At 40.2% G+C, this 22,905-nt stretch overlaps 1 protein-coding gene across 11 annotated transcripts in view; it reads right to left on the minus strand.

Annotated features, from left to right (window-relative positions):
- The window catches only part of Stk3 (serine/threonine kinase 3), a 270,202-nt gene that overhangs the window by 132,839 nt on the left and 114,458 nt on the right, over window positions 1–22,905 (minus strand). The window contains exon 1 of one of the 11 annotated variants that reach the window (XM_087558961.1): window positions 2,198–2,656. The exons of 7 other annotated variants lie outside the window; for them this stretch is intronic. In XM_087558961.1, the coding sequence (XP_087415087.1) occupies window positions 2,198–2,200 (3 nt within the window). In that variant the 5' untranslated portion in view covers window positions 2,201–2,656. Of the gene's footprint in view, window positions 1–2,197; window positions 2,657–22,905 lie in introns of those variants that run through there. 3 more of the 11 variants (XM_087558962.1, XM_087558960.1, XM_087558959.1) reach the window with 3 other exon arrangements.

Here is a 22,905-nt window from a genome sequence, read left to right on the forward strand (position 1 = left end):
ACTCTTATTTACCCAGTCCCATCATAAAATGAGTATAATGTCACATCACACTGGCAAACAAGCGCCGAGCAAGCATGGACGCTGAGCGTACAGTTCAAATAGTGAGTCTATTAAAATGTCTCCAGGAAAATGCTTTATCTTTCATTTCTGTCTTTAACTTTTTAGAAAAATCAGTAACAGATGTAGATTTTTCTCAGTCTTTACAGGGTTCAACCAACCATGAGGATCCTCTTAAGAATCTCTAGGTTTTATGTAAGTCAAGTCATAAGCCCCTGTTGTAGAAAGTATTGATTACCAGTGGCTAGCCTTAAAATTCCCTGCCACCAACCAAACAGCACAGACACACGTTAGAGCCATATAATTGATCTTATCTCTAACACCTTTTGATTGAAGAATGTTAGTGCAATAAATTATATGATTAGCCTGTGCTTGTTTCTACACAGTATATTGCTTAACTACACACTAAACCTATCACTAAGGTTTTTTTTTTTTTTTAATTTCTCTGATCATAAGAACTCTGAAGAGGCCAAAAATTAAATGTGCTTCAAAATGTCTAACTAGCTTCATGCTTGAAAACTCATGCTTTAAACTCCATAGAGCCCCAACTTGCAGAAAGTGCTTCACTGAGAATCTGTCCACATAGATTTATAATCTCAGTGGAATGAATCAACAACTGTGTCTGACTAAGGCAGCTGATCTTGAATGCACAGGAGCACTGAGCTTGCCAGGATAACAGTACGTCACAGACGTGAACAAAAGAGCGTCTTCCCAGCAAATGAGGGGACGGTGGAGAGGACCCTCAAAGAACAGCAGAGCTGTTTTGTGAGAGTGAACATAATACACAGGTAGCACCCTTAGTCAAATAAAGACGGTATCTTTAAAAGGTAAATATAGTAATAGCCTTTCTTTAAAATACTGCAAATAAGAGCAAACAATACATGAAGGTGAAGCTGGAAATCATCAGAAACAGCCACTGACTGCATCGTCAGGGCGGTGTTTTCATACAGGGAAGCGGTTGGACAGTTCTTTGTATACAAAAGATGTCAGCATCCAGGTGTAAAGCCCCAGCTCTGCAAACAGTACCGTGCTGGTGTGAAAGAGACGCAAAGGTGAAACAAATGGGTGAAGAAACCCTGTTCCTGCCTTGCATTCCTTACAGTGGAGTGAGCAAAGCACAGGAGTAGAAACTCACAATTTGCCAGCTCTAGTTAGAGCAGCAGTTCTCATCCTGTGGGTCTCGACCCCTTTGGGGGGGTGTCAAACAACCCTTTTCACAGGGGTCACACATCAGATATCCTGCATATTAGAATTTATATTACAGTTTCCACTGCAGTTCTTAACTGTAGCAAAATTACAGTTATTACGTAGCAATGAAAATAAACTTATGGTTGGAGGTCACCACAACATGAGGAACTTAATTAAAGGTTCCACAGAATTGTTGAGTTAGAGGACCATCCACAATCACTCATCAGGCCAGGAACCAAAACGTCAGTCTGCCTGCCCGGAAAGTACTCCAGGAAGAGGCACAGTGGGTACTCCGGCTCTGAGTGAGAGCAGCTACTGGCCTGAGCACAGATCTATCTGTGACATTAGAGAACACTCAGCGGCACAACCCTACGCTTATCAGGGAAAGGGTTCCCTTGTGGATTCTCAGTCTCAAAAGGAATTTGAGGAAGAATTTTATTATTATTTGAGAGAAAAAATATTAAGGCAGGTAATTCCCTCTGCCAGGGAAGAGGGAGACAGAAAGTCGTACCTTTAGGTTAGGCCAAAAATAAACAGCAATTGCAGGAACTCAGGCAAATATTTAATCAAAAAAGCAATCTGTCTTCCATAATTCCTCTACCTCACCTTGGAAATGCTTTAATCCATGTCTTAGTAAAAGATACAGCGAAAGCAGTTTTGTTGTGGTTGTTTAAAAAACAAACAAACAAACGATGCAGCAGTCTCTACCTGCATAATCTTCTTTAACCCTCCTGTGAAGCAGGAACGCAGCCCAAAGCCTGGGCTGTGAGTGCTCAGCAGTCCCACATGTCACAGCTACCTGAGAAACATTCTTCTAACGATCATTTTATACAGCAAGAGTACCAAGGACCCACTCCAAACCTCACTGTAGGAGGCACAAACTTAGGGAAATGTGCCCGTTTTATAGACTGAGAGCCATAGCAGAGGAATGTTGAGACTCACAAAAGCTTACCATCCCAGGGGCAGGCTTTCATCAACAGTAACTGGACTGCGCCTGCTGCTCTATTTTGTTACCTAAAAGGCAGATGTCCATCTATCTGTGTTACAGATGTACTTCATTTCACTGTCTTACGGTTTTACTCACACGGAGATAAACGACTCGACTGCACAGATGGCAAGAACACAGCTCCGCCCCGTACGTCCCATAAGGAATGAGACAGCCTGTACTTCCACATTCACAGAACTGAAAAGGGCACCACCACACGGCTCCTGCCAGGGTTCGTCTGAAAAGACCAAGACTGGAGTGAAGACGTCCACCCTTCAGTGGGCATCTCGCCACCCCTGTATGTAGAGACCATGGGAGCTTGGAGCCCCACCTCGGCCTGGCAGTAATCAGCTGCCCTTTGCTCTGCCTACTGAGGAGGTCTACACACCCAGAGGACTTTCACTATCACCCAACAGTAAAACAATCACCAAGCAATGGATCCTCACGAGGAGCCGGAACTGTGACGCCACCAGCCAGCAATGACAAGCCACTCCTGCCACTGGTGTCCACAAAGGCCGAGCAAGGAATCTCAAGTCCAAACTCTACTGGTCCCCAGCTGGCGTAATGTCAAAAACGTGCATCTAGCATAGAGCTGACATGAGACTTGGAGACTGAAAACCTTTTTATGTCCAATTTTCAACTAAAAATTCCTTATCTTATTGAAGAATCTGGAAGATTATAACTTCATTGACAAAAAGACAGTAGATGTTTTTAATAGAGGTGTTAAAAAACTTTAAAGCAGAAAACAGAAGAAAAGTGCCTCAATTAACAACTATAAATAATAGTTGAAGGGCATGCACATATAGATTATAGATATAGATATATAGATATAGATATAGATACACACTAAATGGAAAGTTAGACATGAGAAGCACAATAGCCAAAACAGAAAGCTCAGTGTGTGGCTTCAATACCAGGCAGGGAAGAGCTAGTGAAAAAGGACCAGCAAGCGAGAGGACAGAACAACAGAGTAAATACTCACTCTGTAAGAGCAACAGGGGGAACCTGACGTGGGCACATGGGGGTAAGGCTGAGAGAACTGAGGAAGGCATGGATAGAGAGTCCCATGAACTTCTCTGGGACCAAGTCAAACATCCAGCATCCAGGTCTCTGGAGTTGTATTTTAAACTACATAGCTAACACTGCAATTCATCTTACAACACATCCAGCTGCCTGCACTACATCTGCGAAAGGCTGGACCAACCAGCAGTCAGCCAGCGACCAGGCTCCGTAGGCCCCACTAGATTCTAGGGGAGGGGCAAGTCTTGCCTTCAGTTCTGCATCTACTAGTGAGTTATCAGGCTGCAATTTCTAGCTCCAGACCACAGTAGCCCAGACGATCCTGGGTAAATTCACTGAGCCACAAAGCAAAACAAAGATCCACGAGTGTAGGGGAAGGCTGTGTAGGAACATAGAGGAGGAGCTGGTGGGATCAGGGAGAGAACGAAAAGGTAAGTGCGAGTAGAAACACAGGAGATGGGATCGGCACTGGCAGCTTCTCCACATTCGTGTGTGGATTTTTTTTTATACAAATGAAGGTGTAAGGCATTAATGCAAGCAAATGCTCCAGTGAACACATTCAACATTCACCTTTATAACCACTGTAAATAAGTCTGTTAACATTTTCTGCACAATGCCAGCATTTGGATTTTTTTTAAATAAGTAAATTTCTTATTGACAGAAACTAAATGATGTGTGTAGCATTTTATCACACAGGAGATTCCATCCATTCATTAGACTTTTCTAACTAGGTGTCCTGCATGCAAGTGCATGTTTTTAATGTTGTCTGTCTTCTGTGCTGTTCCTGTAAGTTTGCTATTAAAATACATTAAACTATAAAAACAGAAGAAATGAAAAGGTGGGCCACGAAGAGTCAGATGCAGCACATACATATACAAAACTGTTGAAGAGCAAACTCAGTTAATAAAAACTTTGCTAGAAATTTCTAACATTTTGCAGAAAAGATTTAGCCTATAGAGTCCAGAGACTGTACAAATCACAAGACAGAAAAATAGACATTCATATAAAAACATATTAATGAATTTCAGAAAATTAATGACTGAGGGCAAAAAACAATGTGAATGTTCACAGAAATGAGACCTTACCTTTAAACAGACAATGAAATGATGGCTGATTTCTTATCAGAAACCGTGAGTGTTGGAATGGCATTAAGTGATTAGCTACGAGAACTGCCAGCAGATTACCACAGACAGTGGAATTACCCTTCATGATGCACAGAAATCAAGATTCTAAGATAAGAAACCTTAACAGAATCATCAAGGCTCTAGCCTAAAAGAAGGTTGAAACCAATTTTCTAAATAAAGAAAAATATGTAATATGAAAATGTAAAATACCAGAAGGAAAGTAGAATACAGCTTAAATCAGTAAGTACAACAGATTCTCCTTTTACCTGAGTTTTTGAAATTATTTTTCATAGTTTCAACAAAAATTTAATACATATAGAAAACATTATTAATACATGGGAAAAAGTTAGAGAACAAAGAAGAAATTGGGGTTTTATATGCCACCCAAGCTGGTAAAACAGATAAACTCATATACATAATGAATAAATCAAAATGGAACACAAAAATACATGCAAGAAACCCACAGGAAGACAAGAAACCAGAAACCAAAAACCTGAGGAAATACAGAAAAGGATAAAATAAATGTAAAAAATGAAAAAGACAACTCTGTTATAGTTACTAAACTTCAACATCCCCTGACAACAGCCAGCGCCTGTCAAGAACCGAAGGACAGAGGAGTCTCAATCCATCGCCTCACAGACCTCGCTGTCACTTACAGTGTCTGCACCGAGTGTGCGTAGATTCCAAGAAAGCCCGTATCCTGAGGCACGTACATACCGACAGATCTAAAGAGCTGACTTCCTAGAGTAGCCCGCTACACTGCAGCTGAACTAGGTGTCTTATTAGAAAGATAAGCAAAAGCACCAGTACCTGGGGTCTAAACTGCAAACTTGTAAATAACCCATGGGTCAAAAGAAAAAACCTTGAGGTAAAGATTTAAAACCCTGAACTGAATGAAAGTGAAATGCAGAACACCAGGTTTACAGACATATGACACAGTCCCGAGAGCAGATTTTCCAGTCAACATTATCATTCCCATCCTTTAATTTTCTTTGTCTCTCTCCCAGTCCCATCTCTACCAGCCTCCAAATATTGGCTCTCAGTGCTGTCTACCCTTCCAGAAATGTCTCACATTCCATGTTTCTCTTTTATAACACTTCATCCTCCCTACACCACATCAAACTTGGCATTGTTGAATTCATCCCAGTTCAGTAATAGAAAAGCAAACCAATCAAGACATTGAGTGAAAGAAAGAAGGTAAATAACAACTCTCCCACCTATGCACAAACTTCAAATCGGTTAATAATAGCCCCAAACGCATGCAATTGGCAGACTTTCAGAAACATGGAAGTGGATAGTGTAAGGCCAGAAACTTCTCCTAGTCCTCTACTCTATAGTTGTGAGGAAGGAAAGGGAGTGTGTGGTAGCGGAGTACAACAGATCTTCCCGCTTCATACACTGATTTAGGAGAGCTCCTCCAGGGCAGGGTATTACAGTAGGTGAACTAAGGAAATGGGGTAGCTTCATGAAGATGTGTCTTACGAGCCTGAAAACCCAAGCTTAGATCTATTAGCCAGTAGAGGTAATTCTAATAGATCTTTGTTTTTTTCCTATTAGAAGGGGAGAAAGATGATCTGTAGCTAAAACACTTGAAGGTCAGAGGTCTTAAGAAATGAACATAGAGGAAAAACTTCACAACTAACTTAACATTTTTTACTTTTATACTTCCAGAGATCCAATTAAAAATGAAGACAAAAATCTATGTATGCCTTTCTATCACATCTCACATTTGGATGAGAAAACAAAACCAATCTATCCATTCATCCATCCATCCATCCATCCATCCATCCATCCATCCATCATTCATCCAATCCATCATCTATCCATCCATCATCCATCCACTCATCCATCATCCATCCATCCACCCATCATCCATCCATCATCCATCATCTATCGCCTATCCATCCATCCAGGGTCTGACAACAACTTAACACCTTTACTACCACAGCTCAAGCCCCTCCATCTCCTACCAGGTCTACTGAAGAAGTAACGTCTTCATTGTTTATTCCTCTGCTTGTACCATGTGTAGCTACCAACCCTTCTCAATAAGAATACCCTTAGCAGGGAATAGGGAGGAAAAATTTAGAACAGAGGCTGAAGGAACGCCCATTCAGAGCCTGCCCCACATGTGGCCCATACATATACAGCCACCCAATTAGATAAGATGTATGAAGCAAAGAAGTGCAGACCGACAGGAGCCGGATGTAGATCTCTCTGAGACACACCCAGAATACAGCAAATACAGAGGCGAATGCCAGCAGCAAACCACTGAACTGAGAACAGGACCCCCGTTGAAGGAATCAGAGAAAGAACTGGAAGAGCTTGAAGGGGCTCGAGACCCCATATGTACAACAATGCCAAGCAACCAGAGCTTCCAGGGACTAAGCCACTACCTAAAGACTATACATGGACTGACCCTGGACTCTGACCTCATAGGTAGCAATGCATATCCTAGTAAGAGCACCAGTGGAAGGGGAAGCCCTGGGTCCTGCTAAGACTGAACCCCCAGTGAACTAGACTGGTGGGGGGAGGGCGGCAATGGGGGGAGGTTTGGGAGGGGAACACCCATAAGGAAGGGGAGGGGGGAGGGGGATGTTGGCCCGGAAACCGGGAAAGGGAATAACAATCGAAATGTAAATAAGAAATACTCAAGTTAATAAAAAAAAAAAAGAACAGCTCATCTCAATAGAGCACTAGAATAAAGCATCCCTTTGTGTAAGATCTTCCAATGGTGACAAATCTCATAGCAAAGCTAAACAAGAAGGAAGCCACAGTGGCCTGGTCCTCTGCCGCTCCTGTATCACATCTTACCTTGTCTCTTGTCTTGTCTTGTCTCTAGTATCTTACCCAGCCAGCCTGCTGTTCCTTATGCCAGATTCTCTATTTAGTTTCTTCTAAAGGGAACATTCTTTCCAAAATGATCTGCATGGTTTATTTATTTATTTCCCTCCTTAATCTGTACTAACCGAAACAGCCACCTCATCAAATCACCCTTCTCGACCTTTGTGTACACGTAATACACAAACACATTTGTCATTCTGTGTCCCTCTTACAGTTATTAACCCGATTATCATTGTAAAGTATGTACATATACGACTTATTGCCTTCCTGTTGTCATAGAAGTACCTTTGTAAAAAGCTGGGCACATTTCATTCATTGTTATATCTCAATGCCTAAAACACTGTGAGAAAAACACAAATGAGGCAGGGCTGGGAGTACAACTCAGCAGCAGCCAGCTGTCTGCCTCACACGCCCAAAGCTCTGAGTCTGATGCCCAGCACTAAAAGACAAATGAATGAATAATGAATAAATTACTATACCTAGGTCTTAGCCTTTATCGGGGGACTTAAAGTGTATAAAATTTTATAAAAAGATGGAACTGGATGGCAAAGTAAAATGTACATTACATGTACATACATGTATAAACACATATGTTAGCTGGCCTTCTTAGGAAGAGAAAAGACTTGTCAGGAAATGATTAACTTCAGAAAGAACAAAATCTGAATGAGTCACTGGCAAACAAGTCAATCCACCTTGAAAGACTAGTAAGTACCAACAAATATGTGAAAAATGTTATAATAAAACCACATAATTAAGCACAGAGAACAGGACTATCTGGCCAGTGTTTGCTATCATTGGCAAACATCCATATTAACTCAGCTTCCCCAATTCAAAATACAAATGGAACCGTGAGTTTGCCAACTCACTGGAGAGAAAGACTGTATTACAATCCGGGTTCATATTAAAGTTACCTCATTCTTCTCAACTTAGATCTGACCTAGAGGAAAATTTTTAACAGATTCTATTGGACAAGTGCCATGGTAAAGTTTAAAATTAGCATTTCAGATGCTAACCTAAAAAAGTTCCATTTTATTTCTTAAAAGTGAACTAGGCTAAAAATAAAATATGATGAATTATGAGAATAAAATGGATAAAAGAAACATTTTGTCAGAGAAAAACAGAAGTATAACACTAGTCCCTCCTCTCATTCCTTCTGATTTCATTCATGTGAAAGCTGCACACATGGCAGTGCTCAGGCTGTTACCTGATGAGGAAGATACTGCTCCTCTTTCCTCAAGTTCTATCATGTAAACACACACGCACACATACACACACACATGCACATGCATAACATGTAACCCAGTTTGGCTTCAAACTTGCTATGTACCTAAAATAGCCTTGAACTCTGGTCCTCCTGCCTCTACCTCCTAAGTGCTGGGGTTACAAGTGTGCAGTAGCACATTTATTGACTTATACCACTGCTGTAAGAACTCTTTCCCTGTAGATGTGTGAAAAACTGAGCCCCTGTTCCTTATATATCATCTACTATAACTTAAGTAGGACACGCCAAAGTCCAACTTGGGAAGTCAATGAGTTTATTAGGCATGAGTCAGGAGGGGTTATTCACAGAAGCAGGACTATGAGAAATGCTCACTGCGCCAGGCATATCCACTTCTCCACATCTGAACAAATGGAGACCAGCCCCTGTTAACCTTCCAGTCTCTCAATCATCTCCCAATACTAATGTCCAATTGGAGTAGAAGGACATATGGTGGCTGGGAGGTATAGAAGGGTGTAGACAAACTCTCAGATGAGGGTCCAATGGCCCACCCTCCTCCTCTTCATCCTCCTCCTCCTCCTCCTCCTTCGGAGTCTCTTATAAGAAGACACAGCTAGCTGCTCTGATGCACTCTAAGGCTGCTGTGCTCAGAAGGTCATACTCCACATTGAACACTGACACGTCTCCCTTCTGAGTTATTACAGGTACAAAGGAAAAAAACTACTCCCATTTTATACAAATGTACTAACTTCATGAGTACCTTTACGTCACAAAGCACTGCATTTCCGTTACAATAAAGGCCTACACTAGCTGCTATACATCTGTGTCAATAAATTCCTAATTAGAGCAGTCACCCAAATATAATGAAATGTCTGAGCCTGGGGTTTACTGGGTGGTGGGAAGCTCAGGCTGTTCTCAAATCAGACTGTTTAGAGGAGAGCAGAAGACACTGTAGGTAACAAAGTAAACTGAGCAGAAAGGGGGCAAAGATAAAAACCTAGACGCATATACAAACAAAGCACTGCTAAAATAAAAGGTGGCAGCACATAAACAGAAAGTACTCAGAGTAAATGGTCTTCTAGAATGCTCTTAAGAATCTGACTACTAACTAGCCACGAAGTTTTAAAATGGCATCTTGATGGGGAAGTTTTAAGGAAATAGGATGATCTTTGTGACTTAAGAATGATAAATCTAGCAATGTTGTGAAGGTTACTCTGGAGAAGAAAACAAGATGGAGGGCTACTAGTTAGACTGATGTAGAAACGCAGAGGAAAAAATACAAAGTCTGAAATATGGAAATGAAGAACTCTTAAGGGAGTAATACATTTAGTAAGTGTTGAGTAATGAAAATCTGAAGTATATCTATGGGGACTGGGCAAGGAGAAAATGTCAATAGAACTTGGTGACTAATAAAAGTAGATGATTAGATGAAAGATAATTTCCAGAGTTTTCAACTTGGTAACTTACTGTATGAACGACAATATAAGATATTAAATTAAAGGTTAAAACAAATGTATGAATATTACATTTGAAGTGCCTCAACAGTATAGAAAAGCAATTATCTACGCAGGTAACTAAAAATGAGTCTAGGACTCAAGATTGACAGCCATGGGGGGGTGGTCATGAAATGAGATATCAAAAAAGTAAGTCAAAAGAGGTAAGGATGGCAAATAGATCTTCAATATCTATCAATATCTGTCAATAGTTTGCAGGAAAGCAGTGAGAAAAGGAGTCAAAGTCTACTCAAGAAAAAGAAGAGCTAAGCTAGAGGCACTTGAATCTATCTGGGAGGTTCCATGAGAGAGGAAAGGAGGGAGTGGCAGACAGAAGAGAAGGAGGTACCATTCCAGCAAACAGGAAGAGAAAGAAACAGAGCACTAAAGGTAAGGCCCAAAGAAGCACTTGTCTGATATTTTCAATGATGAATATTCCGTCTTTAGGGTATTTCTAAATTTTTTTCTAATTTCTCATCACAAATGTATACAGTACATTGATTTATAAGACAAAGTACTAAATACCCTAAAAAGAACCATCTCTTTCATTTTCACAAGAATTGTAGGAGGAAATATTTCTCTGTTTTATATTCCACAAGAAAGTTAATTAAAGGATCAGAAGTTTAAGTAATGTTCTTACGTCCTCTGCAAAAACAGGGTAGAGCTGTAAACTGAACCCAGGCAGTCTAACGCTAAAGCCTATGTTCTGTTCTCAGCCATCTTAGTCACTCTGACTTCTATACAGCTACAGAACACTCACAGAGTTTGCCCATCAGAGACTTACTAAACTATACTTAATATATTTTTTAAAAAACAGATAATTAACAGAAATACTAAGGCATTAATAAACATGGTTTTCTCATTAGTGTATAGACTGACATGTACATGTACATAAAAATTATACATAAGAGCATTTCTTAAATTTTTATCATGCAAGAGAATTTTTTTATTTGGATGCACATTGCCAAATTCACCCTGAGAATTTGGAATTTTCGGCCAGAGATGAACTTACGTTTCTGGCCATCTCCGAGAGGCTGCTTGGAGATCAACCCTTTAGGTAACAGTCATGGAACTGAGGTTAACACAGAAGCCCCTGGGATGTGGTATATCGTCAATAAGAATTATTCACAATTATTATACCATTGTCACAATTCCTATACATTATTAAAGGTTACATTATTTACTCAAAGCTCACATAGTGCCTGATGGCCCAGTAATCTGCCCTCAGCCTGCAGGCTCCTCTTCCCCTCACACTGCTAACTAGGCAGTTCTCCTAGGCTGTGACCCCTCCACTCCGTCCCTCTGTGACCCCCCATCCGTCTGTGAGCCCCCATCCCTCGCATCCTCATCAGTCTCTTCCATCATTTCTAAACCATAAGTATCTTAACATGGCTTACAGAATCTTTGCCTGGGCTATTACTCATCTGTAATATCCTCTTGGAATATTGCCTATTTTTAAGTATTGTCAATATAGAATCATATGTATCTCTAATAAATCCATAAACTTCCTATGTTTCCAAAGAACTCCTAAAATAATTAAGAATTCTCCAGAAGAAGTTTACATGAGCTATCTCATTTAACCCTTGATGATATAAGCTGTATTTATTCTCATTATGATGTATGTAGAAATTACCTTTGTCTAAGTGATACAACAGTAAACAGAAGAGCTAAAGCCTACCACTGCAATTACACTACACAAACATATAATGTATTATTTAATAATAAATGGTGTTTAGAGTACAGATTTTTAAATACTAATTTAAATAAATTTCATCCTTTTAATACTTTTAATTGATATTTTAGTCTGCTTCATGCCAGCCACTAGTGAGACACCAATGATGATCATGTGGACCCAGTACCTGCTTTCCTGAGACAGACGCCCTAGTAAGGAAGGGAATACTTCAGGGACTACAGTTGTTAAGGACGTGCATTACAGGCATCAAGTGGAAGGAGCCTAGAGGCTGATATTTGCGGTTCCTCTGACTACCACATCTTCTCAGTCTCACTCCTTACACATACAACAAAGGGCAGGAAGACTTCAGTAAGTACTGAGAGAAAAAGTACAAGGTAAGTTGATATCCATGAGTTGACAGTTATTATATTTTACCCTGCAGTGCTATAAGGTTGTGAATTACAGAGAATGTAACTTAGAATGTCAAGTGACTCATTGTGTTATGGTGCCTTCAACATAAAAATATTAGATCAATGTTGTTGTAAAAATATAAAAAAATAAAAAAAAAGTATGGTTGTCTTTTATCCCCACTAGGTTCAGCACCGCAGTGCCCCAAAATATCTGCTGAATATCTTAATTCTCAGTCAGCAAAGCCTCTCACCCGCTCTGCTCCATCCCCTATCACACTGCCAAAGGCCTCTCTCTGAGCCTGACAGCAATCTCTCTACCTATCTAGTTCCCAAGGCAGGTTTCCCAATTCTGTGGTGGCCCAAACCAGCAGCCCCACACTCCATTACACTTAAATCTACACATGAAAGAACACACAGCACAATAATCTTTGACCCAATTGGTAAGATATGATTGGCCACTTAAACATATAAAGCCGGGTGCCATCCATCCCTTAAGAACATTAATAACCTGTAAATACACAGAGCGGAATCTTAACGTCACCTGCCATGGCTTCTCTCCCTCTCCTCTGTCCCTTCTCTCTCTGTTCTAGACTCCTTCTCTTCCTTCAAACTTCTCTCCCGCCCATCCTTCCTTCTCCTCCAATGACAGGCCTCCTTCTATCCTGTACCTGCCCCTCACCTGTATTTTACAAATTCAATGGGGAGAAGGTTCTGGTGAAGTCACCTGAGTCCTGAGTACATGACTGTCCTTGGGGCAGTGGAGATAGCATCAAAATATAGATAACTCCAGGGCAAACCACAACAGATCAAGGACATACAAATAAAACTGTAAAATATATACTGTGGTTTTTCATCAGATCATGTAGTTTTTTATTATTATTTCTTTTATTTTTGAGATTATAATACAATCCAATCATTCCTCCTTCTCTTTCTTCTCTCCAAACAACCCCTTCTTGCTTTCTTTCAAATACATGGCCTTTTACTTTATTAACTATCACATGCATATGTATCAACTGTCACATGTATACACATATACTTCTAGGAAATAACCAGCTCAGTCTATAGAAAGCTAATTATATGTATATACTCAGGGCTGGCCATTTGCTTAAGTCTTCTTTTAAAAATATATTATTTAAAATTATATTTGAATTCTTTAGCTCTATCCTTGGCAAAAACTTATTAACTCTGAAACAGAATGTAATATAGACTACCTAAAACTAATTAAATAGTATTTGAAAATATGTTTCAATGTTACTCCTGGTAAAGACAAAATGATATGGCCAATTCCCAACAGAACTTTTATTTTAGACAATATTAACTATAAATAAAGAGGAATTATATTCACAATTGAATACACAGCATTGAAGGATTAATAGAAAAAAAACATTTATAAGAGTTTCAAAAGAAAAAACAATTTTTCTAACAGGGAGCAAATACCTAAAATTGAAATACTAGTCTAACAAAAACCATGAAAGTAAAATCAAATATGAAACCGGTCTGAGCCCTGTAGCTTCAGTCTTCATTCACCCAACAGGAAAATCTCTCCCACTTTCTCCTTCCCTGTGTAAGACTGAAACTATGCGACCTTCTGTTTGTGTTACAATTATACTAACTCAATGCAGGTCACTTGCTTTGTACTGAGTCCAGATGAGTTTCAGTAAACTAAACATGAGCCAATTAGTTTTAAGAAAAGGAAGAAAAGAAAAAATGGCAGAAAGAAATCTCCATGATGGCTGTTGGTTGGGTCACACAGTGGCTAAGAACACTGCAACCTGACTCATTTTGCCGAACACCAACCATATCATTAAAAACCAAGATTCTGGGGCTGGGGATTTAGCTCAGTGGTAGAGCGCTTACCTAGGAAGCGCAAGGCCCTGGGTTCGGTCCCCAGCTCCGAAAAAAAGAACCCCCCCCCAAAAAAAAACCAAGATCTTTTAAAAATTTCATTCTTATATATCACATTTGAAAATTCCAACTTAAATGCACTTTCTGCTGAATGTGAGGAAAATGTCCTGGTGTAAGACTGGTTGTCCCCTCCTGAAGCAAATGTTTTTTGTTGGTTTGGTTTGATTTGGTTTGGTTTATGGCCTACTGAGACAGATTGTGCATCTTCTTTGAAAAAGGATAGCTAGTATTCTGAGATCTGTAGGTTTTTGATTTATAGGACATGTACATGAGAAAATGACACTAGTGATTTGCCCAACACACACACATACACACACACACACACAAAGATGATGCTGGGCTATTAAGTTCAACATTAGAGTCTAAAAATTAACAGGAACTTCCATGGAACTAGACACATGATAAACTAGGCAGTGGAAAGAAACATTCACAGTTGGAAGAAGGAATTCTTTTTTAATATTTTATCAGGAGTTGTCACTTTAAAGTTTTTATAATTTATCATGTAAAAACAGTTTATTATTTTTAAATTCTGCTCACTAATATGCTTATTGGGTAAAAATTATAGTTTATGTGAAAATGAACATAAAACCATAAGTTAAAAATCAGTGCATTTATATAAAAATTGTATAAAAATTTCTAATTAATTGTGGAATTGCTGGTATTATAAATTTAAAACTATTTGCTCCCGAGGATCCCGGCCCGCAGCAGCTCTCTACTCCCAGACCCGGTGAGAGAGAGACCCAACCGCCTGGTCAGGTGGGCACTCCTGAGGCTGCAGAGCTGAAGAGACCACCAAGACTGCTCACCCCTGCCCACATCCCTGGCCCAAGAGGAAACTGTATAAGGCCTCTGGGCTCCCATGGGGGAGGGCCCAGGAGCGGCAGGACCCCTGCCTGAGACACCGCCGGACCCTGAACTAAACAGACCGGATAAACAGTTCTCTGCACCAAATCCCGTGGGAGGGAGAGCTAAACCTTCAGAGAGGCAGACAAGCCTGGGAAACCAGAAGAGACTGCTCCCTGCACACACATCTCGGATGCCAGAGGAAAAAGCCAAAGACCATCTGGAACGCTGGTGCACTGAAGCTCCCGGAAGGGGCGGCACAGGTCTTCCTGGTTGCTGCCACTGCAGAGAGCCCCTGGGCAGCACCCCACGAGCGAACCTGAGCCTCGGGACCACAGGTAAGACCAAATTTTCTGCTGCAAGAAAGCTGCCTGGTGAACTCAAGACACAGGCCCAAAGGAACAGCTGAAGACCTGTAGAGAGGAAAAACTACATGCCCGAAAGCAGAACACTCTGTCCCCATAACTGACTGAAAGAGAGGAAAACAGGTCTACAGCACTCCTGACACACAGGCTTATAGGACAGTCTAGCCACTGTCAGAAATAGCAGAACAAAGTAACACTAGAGATAATCTGATGGCGAGAGGCAAGCGCAGGAACCCAAGCAACAGAAACCAAGACTACATGCCATCATCGGAGCCCAATTCTCCCACCAAAACAAACATGGAATATCCAAACACACCAGAAAAGCAAGATCTAGTTTCAAAATCATATTTGATCATGATGCTGGAGGACTACAAGAAAGACATGAACACACTTAGGGAAGCACAGGAAAACATTAATAAACAAGTAAAAGCCTACAGAGAGGAATCGCAAAAATCCCTGAAAGAATTCCAGGAAAACACAATCAAACAGTTGAAGGAATTAAAAATGGAAATAGAAGCAATCAAGAAAGAACACATGGAAACAACCCTGGATATAGAAAACCAAAAGAAGAGACAAGGAGCTGTAGATACGAGCTTCACCAACAGAATACAAGAGATGGAAGAGAGAATCTCAGGAGCAGAAGATTCCATAGAAATCATTGACTCAACTGTCAAAGATAATGTAAAGCGGAAAAAGCTACTGGTCCAAAACATACAGGAAATCCAGGACTCAATGAGAAGATCAAACCTAAGGATAATAGGTATAGAAGAGAGTGAAGACTACCAGCTCAAAGGACCAGTAAATATCTTCAACAAAATCATAGAAGAAAACTTCCCTAACCTAAAAAAAGAGATACCCATACACATACAAGAAGCCTACAGAACTCCAAACAGATTGGACCAGAAAAGAAACACCTCCCGTCACATAATTGTCAAAACACCAAACGCACAAAATAAAGAAAGAATATTAAAAGCAGTAAGGGAAAAAGGTCAAGTAACATATAAAGGGAGACCTATCAGAATCACACCAGACTTCTCGCCAGAAACTATGAAGGCCAGAAGATCCTGGACTGATGTTATACAGACCCTAAGAGAACACAAATGCCAGCCCAGGTTACTGTATCCAGCAAAACTCTCAATTAACATTGATGGAGAAACCAAGATATTCCATGACAAAACCAAATTTACACAATATCTTTCTACAAATCCAGCACTACAAAGGATAATAAATGGTAAAGCCCAACATAAGGAGGCAAGCTATACCCTAGAAGAAGCAAGAAACTAATCGTCTTGGCAACAAAACAAAGAGAGTGAAAGCACACAAACATAACCTCACATCCAAATATGAATATAACGGGAAGCAATAATCACTATTCCTTAATATCTCTCAATATCAATGGCCTCAACTCCCCAATAAAAAGACATAGATTAACAAACTGGATACGCAACGAGGACCCTGCATTCTGCTGCCTACAGGAAACACACCTCAGAGACAAAGACAGACACTACCTCAGAGTGAAAGGCTGGAAAACAACTTTCCAAGCAAATGGTCAGAAGAAGCAAGCTGGAGTAGCCATTCTAATATCAAATAAAATCAATTTCCAACTAAAAGTCATCAAAAAAGATAAGGAAGGACACTTCATATTCATCAAAGGAAAAATCAACCAAGATGAACTCTCAATCCTAAATATCTATGCCCCAAATACAAGGGCACCTACATACGTAAAAGAAACCTTACTAAAGCTCAAAACACACATTGCACCTCACACAATAATAGTGGGAGATTTCAACACCCCACTCTCATCAATGGACAGATCATGGAAACAGAAATTAAACAGTGATGTCGACAGACTAAGAGAAGTCATGAGCCAAATGGACTTAACGGATATTTATAGAACATTCTATCCTAAAGCAAAAGGATATACCTTCTTCTCAGCTCCTCATGGTACTTTCTCCAAAATTGACCATATAATTGATCAAAAAACGGGCCTCAACAGGTACAGAAAGATAGAAATAATCCCATGCGTGCTATCGGACCACCACGGCCTAAAACTGGTCTTCAATAACAATAAGGGAAGAATGCCCACATATACGTGGAAATTGAACAATGCTCTACTCAATGATAACCTGGTCAAGGAAGAAATAAAGAAAGAAATTAAAAACTTTTTAGAATTTAATGAAAATGAAGATACAACATACTCAAACTTATGGGACACAATGAAAGCTGTGCTAAGAGGAAAACTCATAGCGCTGAGTGCCTGCAGAAAGAAACAGGAAAGAGCATATGTCAGCAGCTTGACAGCACACCTAAAAGCTCTAGAACAAAAAGAAGCAATTACACCCAGGAGGAGTAGAAGGCAGGAAATAATCAAACTCAGAGCTGAAATCAACCAAGTAGAAACAAAAAGGACCATAGAAAGAATCAACAGAACCAAAAGTTGGTTCTTTGAGAAAATCAACAAAATAGATAAACCCTTAGCCAGACTAACGAGAGGACACAGAGAGTGTGTCCAAATTAACAAAATCAGAAATGAAAAGGGAGACATAACTACAGATTCGGAGGAAATTCAAAAAATCATCAGATCTTACTATAAAAACCTATATTCAACAAAATTTGAAAATCTTCAGGAAATGGACAATTTCCTAGACAGATACCAGGTATCGAAGTTAAATCAGGAACAGATAAACCAGTTAAACAACCCCATAACTCCTAAGGAAATAGAAGCAGTCATTAAAGGTCTCCCAACCAAAAAGAGCCCAGGTCCAGACGGGTTTAGTGCAGAATTCTATCAAACCTTCATAGAAGACCTCATACCAATATTATCCAAACTATTCCACAAAATTGAAACAGATGGAGCCCTACCGAATTCCTTCTACGAAGCCACAATTACTCTTATACCTAAACCACACAAAGACACAACAAAGAAAGAGAACTTCAGACCAATTTCCCTTATGAATATCGACGCAAAAATACTCAATAAAATTCTGGCAAACCGAATTCAAGAGCACATCAAAACAATCATCCACCATGATCAAGTAGGCTTCATCCCAGGCATGCAGGGATGGTTTAATATACGGAAAACCATCAACGTGATCTATCATATAAACAAACTGAAAGAACAGAACCACATGATCATTTCATTAGATGCTGAGAAAGCATTTGACAAAATTCAACACCCCTTCATGATAAAAGTCCTGGAAAGAATAGGAATTCAAGGCCCATACCTAAACATAGTAAAAGCCATATACAGCAAACCAGTTGCTAACATTAAACTAAATGGAGAGAAACTTGAAGCAATCCCACTAAAATCAGGTACTAGACAAGGCTGCCCACTCTCTCCCTACTTATTCAATATAGTTCTTGAAGTTCTAGCCAGAGCAATCAGACAACAAAAGGAGATCAAAGGGATACAGATCGGAAAAGAAGAGGTCAAAATATCACTATTTGCAGATGACATGATAGTATATTTAAGTGATCCCAAAAGTTCCACCAGAGAACTACTAAAGCTGATAAACAACTTCAGCAAAGTGGCTGGGTATAAAATTAACTCAAATAAATCAGTTGCCTTCCTCTATACAAAAGAGAAACAAGCCGAGAAAGAAATTAGGGAAACGACACCCTTCATAATAGACCCAAATAATATAAAGTACCTCGGTGTGGCTTTAACCAAGCAAGTAAAAGATCTGTACAATAAGAACTTCAAGACACTGAGGAAAGAAATTGAAGAAGACCTCAGAAGATGGAAAGATCTCCCATGCTCATGGATTGGCAGGATTAATATAGTAAAAATGGCCATTTTACCAAAAGCAATCTACAGATTCAATGCAATCCCCATCAAAATACCAATCCAATTCTTCAAAGAGTTAGACAGAACAATTTGCAAATTCATCTGGAATAACAAAAAACCCAGGATAGCTAAAGCTATCCTCAACAATAAAAGAACTTCAGGGGGAATCACTATCCCTGAACTCAAGCAGCATTACAGAGCAATAGTGATAAAAACTGCATGGTATTGGTACAGAGACAGACAGATAGACCAATGGAATAGAATTGAAGACCCAGAAATGAACCCACACACCTATGGTCACTTGATTTTTGACAAAGGAGCCAAAACCATCCAATGGAAAAAAGATAGCATTTTCAACAAATGGTGCTGGTTCAACTGGAGGGCAACATGTAGAAGAATGCAGATTGATCCATGCTTATCACCCTGTACAAAGCTTAAGTCCAAGTGGATCAAGGACCTCCACATCAAACCAGACACACTCAAACTAATAGAAGAAAAACTAGGGAAGCATCTGGAACACATGGGCACTGGAAAAAATTTCCTGAACAAAACACCAATGGCTCATGCTCTAAGATCAAGAATCGACAAATGGGATCTCATAAAACTGCAAAGCTTCTGTAAGGCAAAGGACACTGTGGTTAGGACAAAACGGCAACCAACAGATTGGGAAAAGATCTTTACCAATCCTACAACAGATAGAGGTCTTATATCCAAAATATACAAAGAACTCAAGAAGTTAGACCGCAGGGAAACAAATAACCCTATTAAAAAATGGGGTTCAGAGCTAAACAAAGAATTCACAGCTGAGGAATGCCGAATGGCTGAGAAACACCTAAAGAAATGTTCAACATCTTTAGTCATAAGGGAAATGCAAATCAAAACAACCCTGAGATTTCACCTCACACCAGTGCGATTGGCTAAGATCAAAAACTCAGGTGACAGCAGATGCTGGCGAGGATGTGGAGAAAGAGGAACACTCCTCCATTGTTGGTGGGATTGCAGACTGGTAAAACCATTCTGGAAATCAGTCTGGAGGTTCCTCAGAAAATTGGACATTGAACTGCCTGAGGATCCAGCTATACCTCTCTTGGGCATATACCCAAAAGATGCCTCAACATATAAAAGAGACACGTGCTCCACTATGTTCATCGTAGCCTTATTTATAATAGCCAGAAAATGGAAAGAACCCAGATGCCCTTCAACAGAGGAATGGATACAGAAAATGTGGTACATCTACACAATGGAATATTACTCAGCTATCAAAAACAACGAGTTTATGAAATTCGTAGGCAAATGGTTGGAACTGGAAAATATCATCCTGAGTGAGCTAATCCAATCACAGAAAGACATACATGGTATGCACTCATTGATAAGTGGCTATTAGCCCAAATGCTTGAATTACCCTAGATCCCTAGAACAAACGAAACTCAAGACGGATGATCAAAATGTGAATGCTTCACTCCTTCTTTAAATGAGGAAAAAGAATACCCTTGGCAGGGAAGGGAGAGGCAAAGATTAAAACAGAGACTGAAGGAACACCCATTCAGAGCCTGCCCCACATGTGGCCCATACATATACAGCCACCCAATTAGACAAGATGGATGAAGCAAAGAAGTGCAGACCGACAGGAGCCGGATGTAGATCGCTCCTGAGAGACACAGCCAGAATACAGCAAATATAGAGGCGAATGCCAGCAGCAAACCACTGAACTGAGAATAGGTCCCCTATTGAAGGAATCAGAGAAAGAACTGGAAGAGCTTGAAGGGGCTCGAGACCCCAAAAGTACAACAATGCCAAGCAACCAGAGCTTCCAGGGACTAAGCCACTACCTAAAGACTATACATGGACTGACCCTGGACTCTGACCCCATAGGTAGCAATGAATATCCTAGTAAGAGCACCAGTGGAAGGGGAAGCCCTGGGTCCTGCTAAGACTGAACCCCCAGTGAACTAGTCTATGGGGGGAGGGCGGCAATGGGGGGAGGGTTGGGAGGGGAACACCCATAAGGAAGGGGAGGGGGGAGGGGGATGTTTGCCCGGAAACCGGGAAAGGGAATAACACTTGAAATGTATATAAGAAATACTCAAGTTAATAAAAAAAAAAAAAAAAAAAAAAACTATTTGCTCACCAGTAAGTACAAAAACTGAAGTCTCGAAATGTTTTAATTAGCTTGACATTTTAGCTTGGTGTTTTAGCGTCTCTAAATCCATGAGAAGAGTATCATGTTCTTGCACACACTCATAAATACAAGGAGACAGTAATGGGAGTGGAAACTGTTTACTCTGAAATCCTGACTGCATGACTGTTAAATCACTTACATACCAAACACTCAGTATGGAGGCAGGGAGGTCCTAAAGCTGGGTACTATATTCACTTTCAACTACTGCAAGACAGGAGTACAAGACCAATTGCCCACCACTAGAGCTCAAGGAGAAGGAAGGCACCAGACAATGAGGAGGTCAGGCAAGAGAGCAAGAGAGGCCGTCACCTCTTTCCAAGTAGCCCCAGGGCACAGATTATCTTCTTTGCTATGATGTTCGCTACCCTTAGTCTAACTATGGGATCTATCTATGCTAAAAAACGTAAGATAAAATCAGGAAACAACAAGCAGAACTTCTCACAGAAGGCAGCTGGTGAGCACACAGGAAGCAAGCAGCATCTGGGCCTGCAGAGAAGGTGAGAACCAGCTGCCCACTAACCAGGGTGAGTGAGAAAAAGGCCAACCCCTCCCTACCTAGAAAGGCCTAAGGAAGGACTGTGTGGCACCAACAAGGAGTTTGCACTTTGGAATACACCTCTAAAGCATCTCTCCATTATCTACTCTTGACAAGAAGAAACCAGGCACTTCTCAACACAGGAGGGAGGCCTGTTTCAGGAGGGACCATCATCTTGAAGAAGGGAGAGGAGGAATGGGATGAGGAACTGTGGGAGGGGGACAGGAGGGTAATGGCTGGATTGTTAAAAAAAAAAACAACAAATAAATTAATTAATTAATTTAAATGTTGAGTATATTGGATATTAATATTAGTAAAAATAGACCAATAATGTCTACTCAATTATTCATTCTTACTTTGAGAAAATAATTCAATTCTATATAATGTCCATTAAAGAGTTCAACAGCCCAGGATCATAAAGTATGTACTATGAAGCCAGGCCAGATGGCTCAAATGTGTGACCCCGGCCCTCAGAAGGAAGTAAATAGGTAACTGTGAGTTGGAGTCAGCCCAAGCTACACATCGTAGCCTGGGCCATGGTGTACAAACCTATCTCAAAAAACAGAAAAAGAAATCTGTCAAAACTCTAAATATTCCTAAATGCTTTTTGTGTGATTGCTGGGGACTGATGTATCAAAATTCCTTAACTCTGTTGTTTTACTATGAAAACAAGAGTGGACAGACAGTCAAAGTTAGTTCATGTCTAATTTCATCTTATTTAATTCAAACTACTCTGTCCTTCAAAGTTCTTGCAGGTTTTGAATTTTTTAACAATAGATATCTCTCCTTTCTTTTTTATATTTATGAGCCATGCTTTTATTGTGGTAACCCATGTTGTTTATGAAAGATGTTTAACCTTGGAGGAAAACTATTAGACACTCATTAACAGCTACATGCTTCCCTCTAACGGTAGAGAAAACTTCCACAGAGAAGCAGATCAGAAGGCTGTCCTGGGCCCCAGCAGACAAGCCAGTATTACTGGACCATTATATTGCTAACTGGACATAATATCAAACTGCTCCCTAAATAGTTGTCTTTATACCCAAAGATTAGTCCAGCTCTCAACCTTTATCAGAGAAGCATCTGTTCTGTGGTAGAAGGCGCTTATTCATGGAAAGATCTGAAATTACTCAAATGGCAAGGGTAGGAGACAGGGAAGTACCCTACTCTAAACAGGGCATCCACATCGAGTCCATTCTCTCTGTACAGCACAAGAAGATTAATCAGCCTATTAATCAGGAAGCAGCACCCTGATCTTAGATTCCTAAGCACTTCTCAAAAC

Source organism: Rattus norvegicus, chromosome 7 (genome assembly GCF_021556685.1).
Source record: "Rattus norvegicus strain SHRSP/BbbUtx chromosome 7, alternate assembly SHRSP_T2T, whole genome shotgun sequence".
NCBI classification, from domain to species: Eukaryota; Metazoa; Chordata; class Mammalia; order Rodentia; family Muridae; genus Rattus; species Rattus norvegicus.